The sequence below is a fragment of the Nomascus leucogenys genome, chromosome 15 (genome assembly GCF_006542625.1).
Source record: "Nomascus leucogenys isolate Asia chromosome 15, Asia_NLE_v1, whole genome shotgun sequence".
Taxonomy (NCBI): Eukaryota; Metazoa; Chordata; class Mammalia; order Primates; family Hylobatidae; genus Nomascus; species Nomascus leucogenys.
In genome coordinates this window covers 106,171,726-106,190,391 of record NC_044395.1, presented here as the reverse complement: position 1 = coordinate 106,190,391, position 18,666 = coordinate 106,171,726, and the positions used below count along the sequence as shown (strand labels likewise).

Sequence of the window (18,666 nt, the reverse complement as noted above, 5' to 3'; positions counted from 1 at the left end):
ATTGGAAAATAAAAAGTGAACAGGCTGGGCATGGTGGCTCATGCCTGTAATCCCAGCACTTTGGGAGGCCATGGTGGGCAGACTGAGCCCAGGAGTCTGAGACCAGCCTGGGCAATTTAGCGACTCCCTACCTCTACAAAAAAAAAAAAAAAAAAAATGCCTTCTCATACTCCTATATCCCCACACCCCCTCCCACACCCCCTGCCACACCCCCTCCCACATCCCCCACACCCCCTCCCACACCCCCTCCCACACCCCCTGCCACACCCCCTCCCACATCCCCCACACCCCTCCCACACCCCCTCCCACACCCCCTGCCACACCCCCCCACCCCCCACACCCCCCCCACACCCCCTCCCACACCCCCTCCCACACCCCCTCCCCACACCCCCCCACACCCCCTCCCACACCCCCCCTCCCACACCCCCTCCACACCCCCTCCCCACACCCCTCCCACACCCCCTCCCACACCCCCTCCCACCCCTCCCACACCCCCTCCCACACCCCCTCCCACACCCCCTCCCACACCCCCCACACCCCTCCCACACCCCCTCCCACACCCCCCCCCCCCACACCCCCTCCCACACCCCTCCCACACCCCCCTGCCACACCCCCTGCCACACCCCCCACACCCCCTGCCACACCCCCTGCCACACCCCCTGCCACACCCCCTGCCAGAATATAAAATCAACTTACCCTTGTTCCCCTGCCCTTTGATTCTACTTTCCCTCCCCTCCAGTGAAGAAAGGCACAAAGTCAGGAGTTGATGCTGCATCTTTTTTTTTTTTTTTTTTTTAGTTTTGCTTTCTTAAAGCATGTGCTGAGCTGATGAAGAGGGCAGTTTGGCAATTAAAAGGGCCCAGCGGCTTGGGCAGCAGCAGGAGGGTGCCAGGTGAGGGTCGGGGAGTACCTCTTTCCTGGGCCAGGGAACAGCAAAGCCCGCACTAACTTCATAAAATATAAAACAAGGGAGGGGCGAAGGGAAGAAGGAGATTTGTAAAATACAATATCTTAGGGGATTGGCAATAATAAAAAATAAGGTTCATTATTTACAAACAATTTCTGTTCTTGGTCTCTGTACAGTGGGGGTGGGGTGAGGGGTGTCTGTGAGTGGGGTGAGTTGATGTGTCTGTTTGGGTGCAGGTGTGGGGGCAGGGAGGCAGTGGTCGTGTTGGGCATATGAAAGAGGAGGTGGGGTACCCAGTGAGTGGTTTGTCTGAGAAGGACGGATGGATGTTGGTGGGAAGGAGAATGAGAACAGAGTGGTCGGCCCAAGGGAAGAGTCCAAATGTCAGGGGCAAGGAAGGGCTGGGAAGTGGAGCCTTTTCTCCTGGAATGGGAAGCTCCAGGAGGCGGGGGCACGAGGCGGATCCGGGTTAGTGAGCAAGAACTCCTCTTCTGGGTGCCGGGGGTGCGTCCTACGTCCTGGGTCTTGGCATGGCCTAGGAGAGTTTGATGGTGGTGTTGGGGCCCAGATCCCTGGAGAGAGAAGAGAGGCCAGGGATGACTCTGTCCAGCAGGAACCCTCTTACCCTCTGCAAGCTGGATCTAGACCCAGTAGGGATGGGGCCTTGGGAGGGTGTGGCCAATGTGGGGCCAAGGGTGGGCAGGAGGCAGGTGGAGCCTGAGACCTCAGGAGAGAAAGGGGCCACCCACCCACCTGTCGTGGAACCACTCCTTGGAGCGGGAGAAGTCGGGGCTGGTGCCGTTTCCACCGTCTTTAGGCCAGGCCTCACTCAGGTACTTGGTGGTCTCGTGGGTGCTGTCCAGGTGATCATGCTGCAGGTGGTCCTGGGGCCGCTGCTCTGCCGGCCCCCCGGGGTTGATTTCCCAGCCATCTGGGGGCTCCATGGGCAGCAGGGCGCCGTGGCCATCTTCCCATGAGCCTGCCCCGTCATCGTAGAATAGGAGGCTTCGGGAGGGCACTGGAGAGGGAGTGTAGGATGAGCGGCATGCCCAAGATTCCCTCGACATCCTGGCCACATTCATGGCCTAGTGGTTAAGGATGCAGGCCCTGGATCTGAGTCCCAGCTCTGACACTTCCCGGATGTGTGACCTCAGGTAAGCCACACACTTTGCTTTAACCTTTCTGAGCCTCAGTGTGCTCATCTGTAAAATAGGGATACTAGGACCAACCTCATGTAAATGAGAGGTTTAAATGAGGTAATACAGGGGAAGTGATTGAAACTGTGTTCAGGAAATACTCAGAAAAGTCACCTCTTCCTAAGCAGAGGGTACTGAGTTTGGGCATCTGGGAGCTGTGTTCTAACCTCCACCACTTACTTGCTCTATCTCTCTCTTTTTTTTTTTTTTTTTGAGACAGAGTCTTGCTCTGTCGCCCAGGCTGGAGTGCAATGGCAGGATCTTGACTCCCTGCAATCTCCGCCTCCCGAGCTTAAGCGACTCTCCTGCCTCAGCCTCCCGAGTAGCTGGGACTACAGGTGTGCGCCACCACACCTGGCTACTTTTTGTATTTGTAGTAGAGACGGGGTTTCACCATGTTGGCCAGGCTGATCTTGAACTCCTGGCCTCAAGTGATCCTCCCACCTTGGCCTCCCAAAGTGCTGAGATTACCGGAGTGAGTTACTGCACCCAGCCAGTCCACCACTTACTTTCTGTGAGACCTGGAATAAGTCTCTTCCCCATTCTAGATCCTAATTTGCCCTTCGGAGAAGGAAAACAAACATTTGTTGGATACCCGTCATTTGTTAGGCATTATCCAAGGCCCATAGACCTAAGTAGAGTGGTTAAAATCTTAGAGAAACTCTAGGGAATGAGGTTTCTTTAGCCCTGCTTCCCAGAGGAGGCAACTGAAGTTCCAGGCACTCAGGGAAATTGTCCTCCCTGAAGGGAGGATGCGAACCCAGGTCTGCCTGGCCCTGGGATCTGCTGCCCCTCCGGCTCTGCAGCCATGACCTCATAGTCTGTGTGAACAGAGGTCCCTGGAACTGTGCAATGCGCCAGCTCTGCAAACCAGCCTGCTCCAAAGCCATCTACCTGCTGGGATGTGTCCTCCTCTCCGCCCAGCCCAGGTCCTGGGCCTAAAACCCACTGCCTTCCCTCCAAGGGGCTCATTCATTCCCTCCTCTCACTGTGGCTTTATCCATCAACCCCAGCTCTCTTTCCACTCCTTTCTCTCCAGTGGCTTCTGTGGCCTTGGAAAAGCAGACACATGGCTCTCCAGACCTTGCATCGCTGCTGCCCACCCGCCTTTAGTGACCACCCTGTTCTCTCCTCCTCAGCCTGCACATGTCCGGGGAGGAGCTTTCACTCTCCCTGTCTCTACTTCCTCTTTCCCTAACCCTCCCCACACCAGCTTCCTCCCCTCAAGGCCCTCAAAGTCTAGCTCATCCTCCCTGCTATATCCCTCCTTCTTGAAACTCACTCCTTAATCTTCCCTCCTCTGACCTCCCATCTGTTTCCTCTTCCTCCTCTGGTCCTGCCAGACACGTGGTTCTTGGTAAGTGACTGACTGGTAAGTGATGAGGGACAGCAAGGAAGTTCCTCTGTGGGTCCACCTGAAGGATGCTCTGCCTCTGAAATCCACACTCTTCTTTGCTGGGTCCTACCCTGGTTCTACCTTTGCCAGCTACTGTGATGTAGCTATTCTCTCCTCCGTGAGCTCAAAGAGACTGAGTGTGCTCATTTCATAAGCACAGACACTGTGCTATTTCATGCACTGTCTCACAGCCATGGCTCAGTAAGTGCAAAATTGCCACTCCCATTTTCTAGATGAAGAAATGAAAGCTTAAGACACATGCCCCAGGTCACACAGCAAGTGGCAGTGCCAGTTATGACGGACTTGACATCCCCATGCTCCTAACCACTGTACATTTACTGTCCCCCTTGGAAACAGTAGATATGTGAACCCACACCAGCACCACCTTCCTCTGTCCATGGTAGATATTATCAGTGGATCATGACACTCCTTCTTGTCAATTCTGAACGGTGCCTCAGAGTCCTTCTTTTTTTTGAGATGGAGTCTCACTCTGTCACCCAGGCTGGACTCCAGTGGCATGATCTTGGTTCACTGCAACTTCTGCCTCCCAGGTTCAAGCGATTCTCCTGTCTCACCCCTCTCAAGTAGCCGGGACTACAGGCACATGCCACCATGCCCAGATAAGTTTTGTATTTTTAGTAGAGACGAGGTTTCACCATGTTGGCCAGGCTGGCCTCGAACTCCTGACCTCAGGTGATCCACCGCCTCAGCCTCCCAAAGTGCTGGGATTATAGGCGTGAGCCACTGCCCCCGGCCCAGGGTCCTTCTTAACGCAGTGTTTCAGGCAGCTACCACCACCTTATTGGAAATGGCTTTTGAGCTGAAACTCACTTGCTGTCCCCATCATGAGATACTGATGGTGCCTAGCAGATGCCCCATAAGCACTGGCACGATAATGCATGGGGCCCCGGGCCGGAACATTCCTGTTATGCCCTAAACCCACCTCCCGCAAGTCACTCCTGAAGCTCTCTGGGAGCTAGGCTGGGCATCGGGAGCTCTGTATTTTAGTCCCAATTCTACCACAAACACTGAGCAAAGCATAGACTCTCTTTGGACCTCAGTTTCCCCATCTGGAAAATGAGGCAAAATGAGATAATGCTGACCCCACACTTGGCTTCTCTCTTATGTCTGGCTTCCGCCTGGACAGGGCAGCCCCAGCCCAGGGAGCTGGCATGACAGGCGGGCACTCACTCTGGCTGGCCGTGTAGACGCTGTCTGCGGCCATGGGGTCTTCCTTCACAGTCTGGGAGCCGGAGGAGAACTCGGGAAGGCAGGGCACGAGGGAGCCCAGCACCAGAACAAAGCACAAGGCTGCCACCTGGTAGCAAAGAGAGAGTGGCATCAGATCTGGGGCAAGGAGGGGTCACGGCCCTGACCACCCCACTCCTCCCCCAAACCAACAGGCACAAAAGTCTCAGCATTTTCCCAAGGAAGCAGCTCCTCCAGTGGACCACACTCCCTCCTGCATGTGGGGTCTCCTATCCTCTCTGGGGAAGGCAGGGGCCGCCAAGGCCATCCCAGCCCATTGTAGGGGGGTCGCCACAGGCAGTGCTAGAAGTAAGAGGGAAGCGGCCAATGTGGAGTCCCCTGTGGGGTAGAGGAATCAGGAAAGGAAGGAATAGGTGCAGGTGGGGCTTGGGGCTGGGACGAGGGAGGGGGACACAGCGGCACATCATGTTCTCAGCAGGATTCTGGGGAGCCTGGCTAGCGGGAGGTGCTGAGAGCCAGGAAGCCCACACTACCCCTGCCCATAGCCTGGCTCTGCCGCCTGACAGCTCGAGGGTCTCGGAGGGCGGGGCATCCTGAGCCAGGCGGCAAGAGATTGGCCATTTCCAGAAGAAGACGGAAGAGAGACTGGAAGAGGTCTGAAGCACACCCTGGGATCCTTCCGGGTTTCCAGGGGTTTCCTCAGCCTTTTCAGTGCCATCGGTTCCAGAAAGAACTATGTCCGTTCTTCCCTGAGTCTCCCCAAGCCCTTCCCTGCACAAGGCCTGTGGAAGCTGCCTCCTCAAGGAACCTGCCCAGCTGTCCCCTACCTGGGGCCACTGGCGTCACCTACACACCTACACTGTGTTAACCAGTCGGGGACGGGTGTGAGGCAGAAGTCACCATGGGCTTGGAGAAGGAGGCTGGGGTTGGCTAGAACCAGCCCACCAGGCGCCAGGATGGTGTATCCTGGTGACGCTGCCCACGATGTTACTGATCCTCAAAGCTCTGCCCAACCCTGGAAAAAGCCAGCCTTGGGAAGATCTCTCCTCCTAAGGGCCTGTGGTGGAGGGAGCCACACCTACCATGAGGCACGTCCCAGTCTGGGTGGCGGCCATCTTGTAAGGTCTGGAGATCTTGTTGGTGACCAGAGTCTGGAGTTTCTGCAGCTGCTGGAGCAGGGTCCTGAGGAGGGCACAGCAGTCAGCTGGCAGGCTTTGACCCCGCAGGCATCTCTGCCTCCTGGAGCTCTCCTAGGGGGCTGGCTCCAGACTTGGCCTCCACGCCAGGTGCCCGTTTCAGTCAAGATAGGAAAGGTCACCTCCTGCGTGGCTCCTCTGCAGAGTGGCCTGGCACCTGGGGCCTGCCTTATGGTGACTGGCTGGGTCACCCTGTGGAAGCTCAGGCCTGCCCTGTGATGCTCCTGGCCAAGGGGGTTGGAGGAGGGAAGGCCTGCCCCCAGCTGTGCAGAGGCCAGCCTTCTTTTGCTTAACCGACACCTGCCACAGGTTCATCGACCTTCCCTCCTGGGCACCCCCAGCCCCCTGAGCTGATAAGAAGGAGCTGTTTGGCACAGTGCCTGGTATGTAGTGAGTGTCTAGTAAATGGTAGCTATTGTTTTTGCTAGGTTTTTTGTTTTGTTTTGTTTTGAGACAGAGTCTCGCTCTGTCACCCAGGCTGGAGTGCAGTGGTGCGTTCGCGTCTCACTGCAACCTCCGCCTCCCAGGTTCAAGTGATTCTCCTGCCTTAGCCTCCTGACTAGCTGGGACTACAGGCGGGCGCCACCACGCTGGCTAATTTTTGTATTTTTAGTAGAGACGGGGTTTTGCCAGGCTGGTCTGGAACTCCTGACCTCAGGTGATCCACCCACTTCAGCCTCCCAAAGTGTTGGGGTTACAGGTGTGGGCCACCGTGCCCAGCCGTTTTTGTTTTATTGCTGTGTTTGCTTTTATCACGGTACTTCGTTTATTTATAGATTCCCACATCAGCCTCCTTTACTAACTGTGGCCTCCCTGAGGGTGAGGACTGGGTCCCACTCAGCGTGGAATCTTCTGGGCGCAAACAGAATGCGTTCAGCACAGGCTTGGTGGGCAAATGTTTAATCTCTCTCCACCCAACCGGGCACGCAGGGGTTGCAGTTCCCACAATGTACAGCAGGTGGCGAAATAACTCCAAGGGCCTGGACCTACTTGGGCCAGAAAGGAACCCCAGCCAGAGACAGAGGGGTGGGGTGGGGGGTCAGGTGGGATTCTCCAGGCCAATCAGGGAACAGAGGAGTGGCTGGATCCCGCTGGAGAAGCTGGGGGAGAAGGAAGGAAAGAAGGAAAAAGTCTTGTGTTGAGCACCTGCTGCATACCAAGGCTGTTGTCTAGGTTATTATAATTAATCCCAGCAAATAATTATTAAAGACCTACCACAGGCTCATGGCTGGGCACTATCAGGAATTTGGAATGAAAATAATGGCGGGGTGTGGTGGCTCACGCCTGTAATTTCAGCACTTGTGGGAGGCTGAGGCAGGAGGATTACATGAGGTCAAGAGATCAAGACCAGCCTGGCCAACATAGTGAAACCCTGTCTCTACTAAAAATACAAAAATTAGCCGGGTGTGGTGGTACATGTCTGTAATCCCAGCTATTTGGGAGGCTGAGGCATGAGAAGTGCCTGAACCCAAGAGGCGGAGGTTGCAGTGAGCCGAGATTGTGCCACTGCACTCCAGCCTGGGCAACAGAGCAAGACTCTGTCTCAAAATAAAATAAAATAAAATAAAAAAGTAAAAATAATGAAAGAAGACCAGGTGCGGTGGATCACCCCAGCACTTTGGGAGCCAAAGCAGGAGGTATGCTTGAGCCCAGGAGCTGGAGACCAGCCTGGGCAACACAACAAGACCACGTCTCTACAAAATACTTAAAATTAGTCAGGGGTGCTGGCGTGCGCCTGTGGTCCTAGCTGCTTAGGAGGCTAAGGGGGGAGAATCAGGAGTTTGAGGCTGCAGTGAGCTATGATCACCCCACTACGCTCCAGCATGGGCGACAGAGTGAGACTCTATCTCAAGAAAATAAATAAAATAATGAAAGAAGAATAAAAGCTAACATGAATTGCACATTCCTAAATGCCAAGCATCAGGCTGGATCCTTTATTCGCAGGATTTCAATACCCTCACATCAATCCTATGAGATAATGTTTCTTTTTTTTTTTTTGAGACAGAGTCTCACTCTGCCACCCAGGCTGGAGTGCAGTGGTGCGATCTCAGCTCACTGTAACCTCTCTCTCCTGGGTTCCAGCGATTCTCTTCCCTCAACCTCCTGAGTAGCTGGGATTACAGGCATGCACCACCACACCGGGCTAATTTTTGTATTTTTAGTAGAGATGTGGTTTCACCATGTTGGCCAGGCTGGTCTCGAACTCCTGGCCTCAAGTGATCTGCCCGCCTCGGCCTCCCAAAATGCTGGGATTACAGGCGTGCAGCCACTGTGCCCGGCCCTATGAGATAATGTTTCTATCATCCCCATTTAGACGAAGAAACAGGGGCCCAGAGATATTTAACGATTTCTCCAGAGTCACAAAAATGGCAGAGCAGCATAAGAACCCAGAGCTGTGACTTGACGTGGCTGCTACCTGCCAGGCACTGTGCTGCTGTCTCTACACTCCTGTTTCTCAAACTTCATAGTTCATGTGAATCACCCAAGGACCTTGTGAATGTGCAGTTTTTAGCTCAGTCTGTCTGGAGAGAGTTCTCAAATTCTGTATTTTTTTTTTTTTTTTTTTGAGATGGAGTCTGGCCCAGGTTGGAGTGCAGTGGCACAGTGTCAGCTCACTACAACTGCTGCCTCCCAGATTCAAGTGATTCTTCTCCCTCAGCCTCCCGAGTAGCTGGGATTACAGGCACCCACCACGACGCCCAGCTAATTTTCTATTTTTAGTAGAGATGGGGTTTCACCATGTTGGTCAGTCTGGTCTCGAACTCCTAACCTCAAATGATCCACCCCCCTCATCCTCCCAAAGTGCTGAGATTACAGGCGTGAGCCACCGCGCCCGGCCTGCATTTCTAACAAGCTCCTAGGTGATCCTGTCTGGAGCAACTGGCTTTGAGTAACAAGGATTTACACCAGTGGTTCTCAAACTTGGGGGTGCAACCTAATTACCTGGAGGGCTTATTAAAACACAGGGCACTGGGCCCTACCCCTGGAGCTTCTGATTCAGTAGACCTGGCATGGGGCCCAAGAATAAGCATTTCTAATGATTCCCAGGGGTTGTTGCTGGTCTGAGGACCACACTTTGAAAACATCTGCTCACTTAAGCAGCTCCCCAGCCCTGCCAGGTGTAGGTGAGGAAAAATGGGAACACAGGGAGGGGCAGGATGTCAGTGGCCCAAGGCTACAGGGTGTGTTTCTGGGGTCCCTGCCATCCTAAACTTAGTTCTCTCTCCTCTCCCCTGTCTCCCAGAGCTATGCAGAGCCAGGCACGGGTTGCAGAGGGGCAGGGTGCCAGGTTGGATGCAGGAGGCACCACCTACCTGTTGGCATTCTCCAGGGTCTCCACCTTCTTCCACAGTTCATTGTTCTCGGATGTAAATGTCTCCACCCTGTAGAGGCCAAGCAGGCACAGGCTCAGGGGCAGCCCCCAGACTCACGACAGCCCCTCGGCCCAGCCCATCACCGTCACACTGCCTGTGCCCCCTGCCTCTGCTGCCCCATGAGGGAGGGCCTAGGGGAGGGCAGGTCAGGCAAGGGAGTGGATTGCCCACCCCTCCCAAGCCCCTTACTTCTTTTCTAGACACTCCACATACTCCTTCTTCTTACGACGGCTCTCCTGGGCCGAGATCTAGAGGGGGAGGCCCGAAAACAAGGATTAGCACTGCCACATATCCACTCCCTGGGGCCCCCAATTTCAGAGCTGGTATGCCAGGGGAGCCCACCCACCAAGGAAGCCCTCTGAAGCCCCAGGGTGGCAGGCTTTACCTTGTTCTTGATTTTCCTGCGGACTCTCTTCAAGGCTTTCTCCTCGGCTTTGGTGAGGGGGAGTTTTGTGGGGATGGGGTAGCCCTCAGCAATCAGGGTCCGCTTCTCCTCCTCTGTCAGGAGCAGTGGCCCTGATGTCCCCTGTAATTTCTGTAGGAAGTATGATGTGGTAGTTAGGAGCCAGGCAGCCCTGGGTTCAAATTTAAGCTCTGCCATGTGCTAGCTACATGACCTGGGCAAGGCACACAACGCTCTATGCCTCAGTTTCCTCATCTGAAAAGGGGGTGGATCTGGGTGAAATTCAGTAACACATGTCAGGTGGCAGGGCGGTGCTGAGAGCTCAGGTGTTAGGCTCTTAGTGCATTGTTCGGGAGGGCTTCCTGGACCCCATCCCTGAGACCACACCCTCAAAGCTTACTTGTCCGGGGTGCCCCAAACAGCATCTCCCTCAGACCCTCCCTACTGTCTTGGCTTGGGAGACTCCACACCCACACCAGGGCTCAGGGCCTAGCTCCATGTTTCCTGGGGATTCTGGACCATCTGGGCACTGCCCCTCACACAGCACTCCTTGGAGGCAGCCTGGGTCATTCCCTAGAGGTCAGAAATGTCAAGTTCTAGTCCTGGCTCTGCAACAGTCTCCTGTTCACCATGAGGCAGGGAGAAAGGATTTGAATTCCCGGCTAGGTGCGGTGGCTCACGCCTGTAATCCCAGCACTTTGGGAGGCCAACGTGGGCAGATCACAAGGTCAAGAGATTGAGACCAGCTTGGCCAACAGGGTGAAACCGTGTCTGTCTCTACTAAAAGTACAAAAATTAGCTGGGCATGGTGGCATGCACCTGTAGTACCAGCTACTCGGGAGGCTGAAACAGGAGAATCACTTGAACCCGGGAGGCGGAGGTTGCAGTGAGCCGAGATCGCACTACTGCACTCCAGCCTGGTGACAGAGCAAGACTCCATCTCAAAAAAAAAAAAAAAAAAAAAAAATTAGCCAGACGTGGTAGCAAGTGCCTGTAATCCCAGCTACTTGGGAGGCTGAGACAGGAGAATTGCTTGAACCTAGGAGGCAGATGTTTCAGTGAGCCGAGCTGAGATTGAGCCACTGCACTCCAGCCTGGGCAACAGAGCAAGACTCAAAAAAAAAAAAAAAAAGGGATTTGAACTGCCATCTGCCAGGTAAGCATCCCTCTGAATTCTGATGAGGGTGGGGATCAATCTCGGGGCTCCCAAACCCTCCCGACTGGCCAGTGTGCTCAGGTGGATGTATTCAATTCTTCACTTCTGGGATCAGCCCACCCCCAGCTCCTTACGTGAGGGGCAGTGAGGAGTGGGGAGGTGGAGATGGCCGTGGAGGAGCGCGCCATGGGCCTGACAGGGCTGGAGGGGGGCAGAGAGCGGGGACTCTGGGAGCCGTCGCTGTCGCTGCCATGGCTGCTGGGGGGCGTCGGAGGCATCTGCACCAGGTCCTCTGGGGAGAGCAGGGGAAACCGGGTTAGCAACGTTGCACACCAGCTCCACTTGGACATCATGAGTTCAGCTGAGCATGGGCTTGCACCAGCCCTGACATTGTGGGACACGGACTGCCAGGCCCTTGGTCTCAGCTATGACATCAGAAGCCCCTCTGCAGGGTCAGAAAGACAGTTGACATCTGGGTAGCCAATTCCTGGGTGCTGCCTCATCTGACACCACAGAGGCCCAGCTCCTTTACGGCTCGCCCTTGGCGTAGCCATCATAGGAGCTGAATTCTTGGGAGGTCCTCCCCGACCCCTTTCTTCACAGGGTTCAGGGCCTTAAGCTCAGCAACCCCAGAAGGTGACTGGGGCCTGTCTCTCATAGGGTCAGGCTGGGCAAGCAGGAGCGATGGCAGCAGTAGATTGGGCAAGAAGAGGACTGGACGAAGGCCGGGCGCGGTGGCTCACGCCTGTAATCACAGCACTTTGGGAGGCTGAGGCAGGTGGATCCCGTGAGTCAGGAGTTCAAGACCAGCCTGACCAATATGGCGAAACCCTGTCTCTACTAAGAAATACAAAAATTAGCCAGGCGTGGTGGTGGGCACCTGTAATCCCACGTACTCAGGAGGCTGAGACAGGAGAATTGCTTGAACCTGGGATGGGGAGGTTGCAGTGAGCTGAGATCATGCCATTGTACTCCAGCCTGGGTGACAGAGTGAGATTCCATCTCAAACAAACAAACAAACAAACAAACAAGCAAAACAAAAAAGAAGAGGACTAGGGTGGAGAGGATATTCTGGGGGGGGATGGTTGTCGAGAGACAGGGATGGGCTGAACCAAGGAAGTGGGGATGCTATCTGCCTACGACTGGAGGAGAAAAGAGCCCTTCCCCTGGACACACTTACCCGGTGTCACTTTGAGGAACTGGTTCACCTCCGGAGGCTCTGCTTTGATCACCGGCAGCTGAGTCATCTCTCCTGGGGCCTGAGGAACAGACAAGCCCAGCTCCATTAGCTGCCCCTGGGTCTGTCCCCACCATGCCATCTACCCACCTCCTCCCTAAGGCTGGTGGCCTGCCCTGCACAGTTGGGGAAGTGGCTGGGCTTGGAGTTCTGGGCACAGCTGCAAGGGAACAGAGGCAAGTTCTTGGGCTTAGAGAAGCCAAGTCGCACCTAAGAGAAAGGACTGGTGGCCAAGTAGTGTAGCTCAGACCTTAAGCTCAGAGAAGGTGAGCCTCTGAGGGTGGGGCCACCTTCCACACCAACTGTGAGGGCCACACAGGCTTTGGTATTCGGGTTGCCATGAGGACAAAGCAAGAGGTCATGTCTGGAAGAGTGTAGCTGTTCAATGGCTCGTAGCAACAGCACAGAAGGAGGCATTAATTGGCTGGGGGCTCCAAGGATGCTCCCTGAGAAGTCAAAGTCTGAAGTGAGTCTCGGGGTATAAATAGAAGTAGAATTCAGACAAAGAAGTTGGAGGCAATGAGAGCTCCTAATGGGTATGAAGCAAGGGCCTGATAGAATCAGATGGACATTTTTAACAAACATGCATTTCTCTTTATTTCTATTCTGACTTGTTGTTCCAGAAAGGACTTCAAGAACATGCATGGCTTTGTACACGTGACTACCGACATGCGAGTAAGTGGTGCTCTCTGAGGAAGGCATGGTGTTGGGGGCTGGATTGCAGGCCCTGGGCTGCAGCCCCAGAGAGAAGATCATGATATTGTGGGTGGGACGCAGAATCCAGAATGTAGGCTGATGAGTAAGAATCCCAGAAGGTTCAAGTTGGCAGGGACCTTGGAGAGTCCTTGGTCTACATCCCAGCTCAGCCCTCGAGTGACAGAGAGGGGACTGCGGTGCAGAGAGCTCACTGTTGACAATGCCAGCTCCTGTGCCTTCCACTAGGGGTTGTGACCTCACTCGCGTGGGCTTCAGGGTCTGGCAGGCCGAATTTGGAAGGCAGGTCAGTTGCTAACTGCATGATTTTGGGCAAATTACTTAACCCCTTGAGCCTCAGTTTCCCTTTCTGAAGCCTCCTCTCCCCTGGCTGCTGCTGCTGTCACTCCGTCCCTTCCTGCTTTGGCAAGGCCTGAGGAGTCTCAGAACCAGTCTTGGAGATAGTCTCAAAAGATCCTGCATATTTGCCGCCGACCCTTCATCCCATGGGTCTGTGGTGGGGCAGGCAGGGGCTGACCTTTCTTGCCTTGGGCCACGTACAGTTTGAGCAAGTGAGCCATGTGGCCAGCAGGGGGCAGGGCCAGCCACGCTCCCATCTAGGGATTTTAAGATGCCGCTCATCCTGTGGAATCCTAGGGCTAGAAGCAACTTAGGTGGTTCATGAGCCCATTTTACAGAGAAGAAGGACGCGCAACGTGCCCAGAACACAAAGGAGGCACCGAGCTGGGCTAGGAGCCAGGGGTCTGGGGTTCACATTCCCAGAGGGGTCTTGGGTTTATAGCTGAATGCTGTCATCTACAGATTCGTGGAGGAGGGAGTTCAGCCTGAGAGTGTGGGTTAAAAATATTAATCTCATAAATGAAAACAATTGGAATATAGCACACTTTTTTTTTGTAATTTCCATTTTGGTCTTTTTTTCTTTTTTAAAAATCCTGAAGCTTTGAGAAAAGTCAGTGGCCTGGGCTGTCTCCACCTCCGAGACCCTGGACTGGGCTCCTGATGCCAGCCCTGCCTGGAGCCCTGCAAGCTGTCTTTTTCTGCACAGGTGAGAGCCTCAGTCACTCCAAGGGGGCTGTGGCTTGTGCCCATTGTAGGATGGTGAAGGGGCAGCCAGGGGGGTAGGCAGAGGCCTGGGCTGGGCGGGGGCTTCCCACCCTCAGCCCTGAGGCTCATGTCTTCCTGTTCACAGAGCCCCAGGGCACAGGGCTTTGGGCACCTCTTCCCACAGACCCACCAGCCCTCCTCCCTCCCTCAGCCCCTACAAACAGTCCCCAGGCTCACCTGGTGGGGGACGGGCAGCCTGGACAAGGGGCTGAGGCCCAGCAGTGGGGTGGTGGCCATGGCGGCCGTGGCAGTCATGGCCGAGGGGGCAGCCAGAGGGTCCACGGGCAGCTCCAGGCTCTGCTCCTGCTTCACCATGATGGAGCACAGTTTGTGTCCCAGCGCCCACGCTCCATGCTCCGCGTCTAGGGGAAGGGGAAAGGCTCAGGGGACTCTACGGCAGAGGTCTCAGCCCCCTGCCTGCCCCCTGGGAGCTGCTCTAGGCTGAAGTGAAGAGAGCCGTTAGGGTAGACCAGGGGGCAGGCAGGAAAGAGGGTGGTTGTGAGGTGAGGGGGAGTTGTCTGGGGCCAGAAGAGGTGAGGACATCCTCTTCATTCAGCAGCTTACAGAATGAGCTTGGGCACCAGATTCACACTCCTCTTGATTGGCTGTGTGACCTTAGGCTAGTTGCTTAACCTCTCTGAGCCTGAGCTTCTTCATCTGTAAAATGGGCAAAGGAACAGGACGTACCTAACAGAGAAGTTCTGAGGCTTAAGTAGTATATTGTACATAAGACACTTAACACTGTGAGTGTTAATACTTAACACTGGTGAGAAGTAAATGTTCAGGCTGGGTGCCGTGGCTCACTCCTGTAATCCCAGCACTTTGGGAAGTCAAGACAGGCAGATCGCTTGAGCCCAGGAGTTCGTGACCAGCCTGGGAAACATGGCGAAATCCCGTCTGTACAAAAAATATACACACACAAAATTAGCTAGGTGTGGTGGTGTGTGTCTATAATCCCAGCTACTCAGGAGGCTGAGGTGGGAGAATCACTTGAGCGGCCAGGCACAGTGGCTCACGCCTGTACTCTAGTTCTTTGAGAGGCCAAGGCAGGTGGATCGCTTGAGTCCAGGAGATCGAGACCAGCCTGGACAACATGGTGAAAGCCTGTCTCTACTAAAATTACAAAAATTAGCCGGTTGTGGCGGCACTTGCCTGTAGTCCCGGCTACTCGGGAGGCTGAGGCAGGCAGGAGAATCGCTTGAACCCGGGAGGCAGAGGTTGCAGTGGGCTGAGATCGTGCCACTGCACTTCAGCCTGGGCAAGAGTGAGACTCTGTCTAAAGAAAAAAAAAAAAGAGAGAGAATTGCTTGGGAGGAGGAGGTTGCAGTGAGCCAAGATTGCGCTACTGCACTCCGGCCTAGACAGACGGAGTGAGACCCTGTCTCGAAAAAAAAAAAAAAGTAAGTGTTCAATAAATACAAGCCAGTGTTAATACAACTATTGTTATTTAGTAAACATTTGCTGTGCACTGTGCTAGATGCTGGGGATATAGCAAGAGTCACAAGCAGTTTAGCGTAGTTGGAATGCAAAGGGGAGTGGAAGATGGGGTCAGAGAGGCCAGTGGGGGTGGCTTGGCCTTGGAGGCTGGGTTAGTTCAGAGATGTGACTTTATCCTAAAGCAAATGGGGAGCCGCTGAAGAGTTTTGTATGTGCTCAAATTTGCTTTTTTTTTTTTTTTTGGGGTTTTTTTTTTTTTTTAATTAAGACAGGATCTCACTCATTTGCCCAGGCTGGAGTGCAGTGGTGCCATCATGAGTCACTGCAGTCTTGACCTTCCTGGCTCAATTGGTTCTCCCACCTCAGCCTCCTAAGTAGCTGGGACTACAGGCGCATGCCACCATACCCAGCTAATTTTTGTATTTTTTTGTAGAGATGTTGCCCAGGCTGGTCTCGAACTCCTGAGCTCAAGTGATCCACCCACCTCGGCCTTCTGAAGTGCTGGGATTACAGGCATGAGCTATTGCACCTGGCCCAAATTTGCAATTTTAAGAAAGATTATGGCTGGGTGTGGTAGCTCACGCCTGTAATCCCAGCTTTGGGAGGCTGAGGCAGGAGGATTGCTTGAGCCCAAGAGTTCAAGGCTGCAGTGAACTATGATCAGACCACTGCACTCCAGCTGGGTGACAGAACGAGACCCTATCTCTAAAATTAAATCAATTTTAAAAATATGGCCTGGCGTGGTGGCTCACACCTGTAATCCCAACACTTTGGGAAGCTAAGACGGGTGGATCACGAGGTCAGGAGATCGAGACTATCCTGGCTAGCACAGTGAAATCCCTTCTCTACTAAAAATACAAAAAATTAGCCAGTGTGGTGGCGGGCACCTGTAGTCCCAGCTACTCGGGAGGCTGAGGCAGGAGAATGACGTGAACCCGGGAGGCGGAGAATGACGTGAACCCGGGAGGCGGAGCTTGCAGTGAGCTGAGAATGTGCCACTGCACTCCAGCCTGGGTGACAGAGCGAGACTCCATCTTAAAAAAAAAAAAAAAAAAAAAAAAAAAAAATATATATATATATATATATATATATATATATAAAATCACTCTGCCCTCGTGTGGGGACTGGACTGGCTGCAGGCAAGATGGAGGCAGGGAGAACTGCAGGAGGTGTTGAAATCGGCCAGGAGAGAGAGAAGGGGAGGCCTGAGCAAAGGCAGTGGTAGTTGTGATGGAGAGGAGGGAATAGATTTAGAAGGAAGCATCCACAGGACCTGGTGACTGGGAGTATGCGGCGGGTGGAGGAGGCGGCGGTGGGGAGCAGTGAGAGGTGAGGCTTAGATTTCCTGAGGGAAGAACCCACCTCCTGCCCACCTAGTGGGCCTCCTGATTTCACCTGGGCAATAGGGCTGGCAGGCGTCACCCCTTTTCCTGATGGGTGCCCACAGTCTTCCACTCTAAGTCAGCCCTGTTCGTGGTGGCCCCATTGCCTGGCAGCCATTGAAGCAGCGGGTAAGACAGGGGAGAGGGGAGGGGAGCCAACATTCGAGGCAGGACTGGAGGGGACTCTGGACTTTGGGGCCTGCTGTGATGGGGGAGAGGGAGTAGTGGCTGATTGACCACCTTGGAGGCCAGGCCGCACCCTGCTGGGAGCCTGAGTGCCCCAGCTCTGGGCCACAGGCTGCCCATGGGCTCCAGGAATACCCACAATCTTCCCAAATAACAGGGCCACGCCACCGGCCTCCGGGAAGCTGCCCCCTGCAAAGCGCCCACAGACAAATTGCTTTAAAAATAGACGTGGGAGCCGGGTGTGGTGGCTCACGCCTGTAATCTCAGGAATTTGGGAGGCTGAGGCGGGAGAATTGCTTGAGGCCAGGAGGTTGAGGCTGTGGTGAGCCAAGATCACAACACCGTACTCTAGCCTGGGTGACAGAGTAAGACCCTGTCACCCTGCCCCCTCCCCCCAAAAAATTAATAATTAAAAAAAGACTCAGGGTGGCTGAGGAGTTGCTGGACTGACCTAAGAGGGGTGGATGTCAGTGCCCTCATGGGGTTTGGGGGGAGGTACAAAGGTTTGTCTTTGCCCCTAGGGAATCTTAAAGACTATCGGACGCAGCTCACACTTCTTGCGCTGAGCACAGCTCCAAGCCTTTGACACACATGAGCTTCTATTTTTTTTTCTTTGAGATGGAGTTTCGCTCTTGTTGCCCAGGCTAGAGTGCAATGGCGCGATCTCAGCTCACCGCAACCTCTGCCTCCCGGGTTCACCGATTCTACTGCTTCAGCCTCCTGAGTAGCTGGGATAACAGGCATGCGCCACCACTCCTGGCTAATCTTGTATTTTTAGCAGAGACGGGGTTTCTCCATGTTGGTTAGGCTGGCCTCGAACTCCTGATCTCGTGCTCCACCCTCCTCGGCCTACTAAAGTGCTGGGATTACAGGCGTGAGTCACGCGCCCGGGCACATGAGCTTCTTTACTCATCCCAACAACTCTCTGGGGGCAGGCACCATTGTTTTCCCCATTTAACAGGTGAGAAAATTAAGAAATTCACTCAAGACCAGGTCCTTTAGAGGGAAAGAGGAATAAGATAAAAGAACACTGTTCATTGTTACAAGCACCCATAGTGTTTCTGTTTTATTTTTTTTCTTTTTAAGATAGGGTCTTGCTCTGTCGCCTAGGCTGGAGTGCAGTGGTGCCATCATAGCTCACTGCAGCCTCGACTTCCGGGGCTTAAGATATCCTCCTGCCTCAGGCTCTCAGGTAGCTGGGGCTACAGGCATGTGCCACCATGCCTGGCTAATTTTTTAATTTTTAATTTTGTGGAGAAGGTGTTTTGCCATGTTGCCCAGGCTGGTCTCAAACTCCTGAGCTCAAGCAATCCTCCTGCCTCGGCCTCCCAAAGTGCTGGGATTATAGGTGTGACTCAGCATGCCTGGCCCGCCCATAGTATTCATAGAACTTTTACGTGCACAATGAAAATAATCACTAATTATTATTATTTATATTAATTTTCGAGACAGAGTCTCACTCTGTCATCCAGGCTGGAGTACAGTAGCATGATCTCGGCTCACTGCAACCTCTGCTTCCTGGGTTCAAGCGATTCTCCTGCCTCAGCCTCCTGAGTAACTGGGATTACAGGCACACACCTCCATTCCCAACTAATTTTTGTATTTTTAGTAGAGACAGGATTTCACCTGTTGGCCAGGCTGGTCTTGAACTCCTGGGCTCAAGCAATCCTCCTGCCTCAGCTTCCCAAAGTGCTGGGATTACAGGCGTGAGCCACTGCACTTGGTTGCTGCTAATTATTGATATATGTATTATGTGCTGGACACTTAGC

At 54.1% G+C, this 18,666-nt stretch overlaps 1 protein-coding gene across 1 annotated transcript in view; it reads right to left on the bottom strand.

The window, feature by feature from the left end:
• Positions 1–763: 763 nt before the first annotated feature.
• CREB3L1 (cAMP responsive element binding protein 3 like 1) overlaps positions 764–18,666 on the bottom strand; it is a 44,250-nt gene continuing 26,347 nt past the window's right edge. Inside the window, exons 3-12 of the mRNA XM_030829635.1 lie at positions 14,070–14,254; positions 12,018–12,096; positions 10,972–11,129; positions 9,664–9,813; positions 9,468–9,526; positions 9,219–9,287; positions 5,791–5,890; positions 4,691–4,817; positions 1,661–1,925; positions 764–1,479 (exon numbers count right to left, since the gene is read on the bottom strand). Coding sequence (XP_030685495.1) covers positions 1,443–1,479; positions 1,661–1,925; positions 4,691–4,817; positions 5,791–5,890; positions 9,219–9,287; positions 9,468–9,526; positions 9,664–9,813; positions 10,972–11,129; positions 12,018–12,096; positions 14,070–14,254 — 1,229 coding nt within the window. The 3' untranslated portion in view covers positions 764–1,442. The remainder of the gene's footprint in view (positions 1,480–1,660; positions 1,926–4,690; positions 4,818–5,790; positions 5,891–9,218; positions 9,288–9,467; positions 9,527–9,663; positions 9,814–10,971; positions 11,130–12,017; positions 12,097–14,069; positions 14,255–18,666) is intronic.